This window comes from Perkinsus marinus (genome assembly GCF_000006405.1).
Source record: "Perkinsus marinus ATCC 50983 genomic scaffold scf_1104296938600, whole genome shotgun sequence".
NCBI classification, from domain to species: domain Eukaryota; phylum Perkinsozoa; order Perkinsida; family Perkinsidae; genus Perkinsus; species Perkinsus marinus.
In genome coordinates, this window is record NW_003213359.1 from 72 (window position 1) to 1,286 (window position 1,215).

General features: G+C 53.8%; 1 protein-coding gene across 1 annotated transcript; it reads right to left on the bottom strand.

Moving 5' to 3' along the window:
• Positions 1-205: 205 nt before the first annotated feature.
• Pmar_PMAR028878 (hypothetical protein) lies at positions 206-544 on the bottom strand (the record flags this gene model as incomplete). The annotated part of the gene is made up of 1 exon (XM_002782687.1): positions 206-544. The coding sequence occupies one exon, from the start codon at positions 542-544 to the stop codon at positions 206-208; it is 339 nt and encodes a 112-aa protein (XP_002782733.1).
• Positions 545-1,215: the final 671 nt, after the last annotated feature.

Here is a 1,215-nt window from a genome sequence, read left to right on the forward strand (position 1 = left end):
GGGTATACTCGATGACAATTAATGGATCAGAAACGACCAAATCACTCTCCTTCACGATTAGTGGATTACGAATTAATGTTACAATGCGCGTAACGGGCGACTCTCCAGAATCGTAAGGGACAGAGCATACAATGGACCTCGTATTATAGCTTGATCACGGGAGAATAGCGGAGGTTCGTCTCCTCGGAGCATGCGAGGGAACTACTCACTTATTGAAGTGGAAGAAGGACAGACTCATCTTGAACTCAGCGACCAGATCCTGTCTTGAGTTGAAAACCTCTCTAAAAGAGCGCGCCGCGCGCTCTTCGAAATCTGCGATGCAGCTGGTGATCTTAATGCTGGTGAAGAGCTGCAGAAGGTCGTTGAACACGAGGTCGTATACCGATTTCTTCCGACTCGGCATGAGGATCAACGCACAAGGCGACATGACGAGGCAGTCCTTGTGCTTGACCAAGACGCCGTATTGCTGCTCCCAGAGAGGGCAGCATGCCGCGAAGGTACCATCGACAGAAAGGTGGAGTCCATTCTGACGCCGAGCAATCATCTCGATGTGGCTCCTGGAGGTGAAGATGAGGTGACGATTGGTATCGTCACGACCGGATTGAATTGCAGTATCTGCTCATCGGAGACAGCTCCTCCGGACTCAGACCTGAACGCAGCTCGCGTGTACTTGGGGGGGATGTCGAAACCATAGAGGCAACACGGTACAGGAGGCCGCGGGCTATTCCGCTGCATAGCCCGCCTTCTATGTTCAAGGCAAGTCTCTCTCGAGGGTAACTGGCTCAGAACCTCCTGTGCCGCTTGAACGGTGAACTCATCGTAGACCTCGGCAGCCGTGCCTCTCGGCCTCAGAGCACCGGAACATACAAGACTGTCCATTCGCATCCTTAACCTGTGACCCTCCGCATTCTCTTCACCACAATGTGGTGACCACATACGTGAGGTTTGGGAGCCTTTAGCAGCAGCAGCTGGTTTTCGTCACCACTGATGTCGCCATACACGGTGAGACGAGCCGGACAGTAGAGCGCGGACTTGGTACGAGTCGCTCGCTGTACCCTAGAACAGGCCCAGTAAGTTGTGCCCGGGGGGGATCGGCCAGGAGTATCCTCCTTGAACACGAATCCTCCGTAGCTAAATAGATGTCCTCGCCGAAGTGCGGCAAGATGTGAAGCTCCTTGCGGTCCATGAGCTGCATTCGGATGGACCGAGGGATGA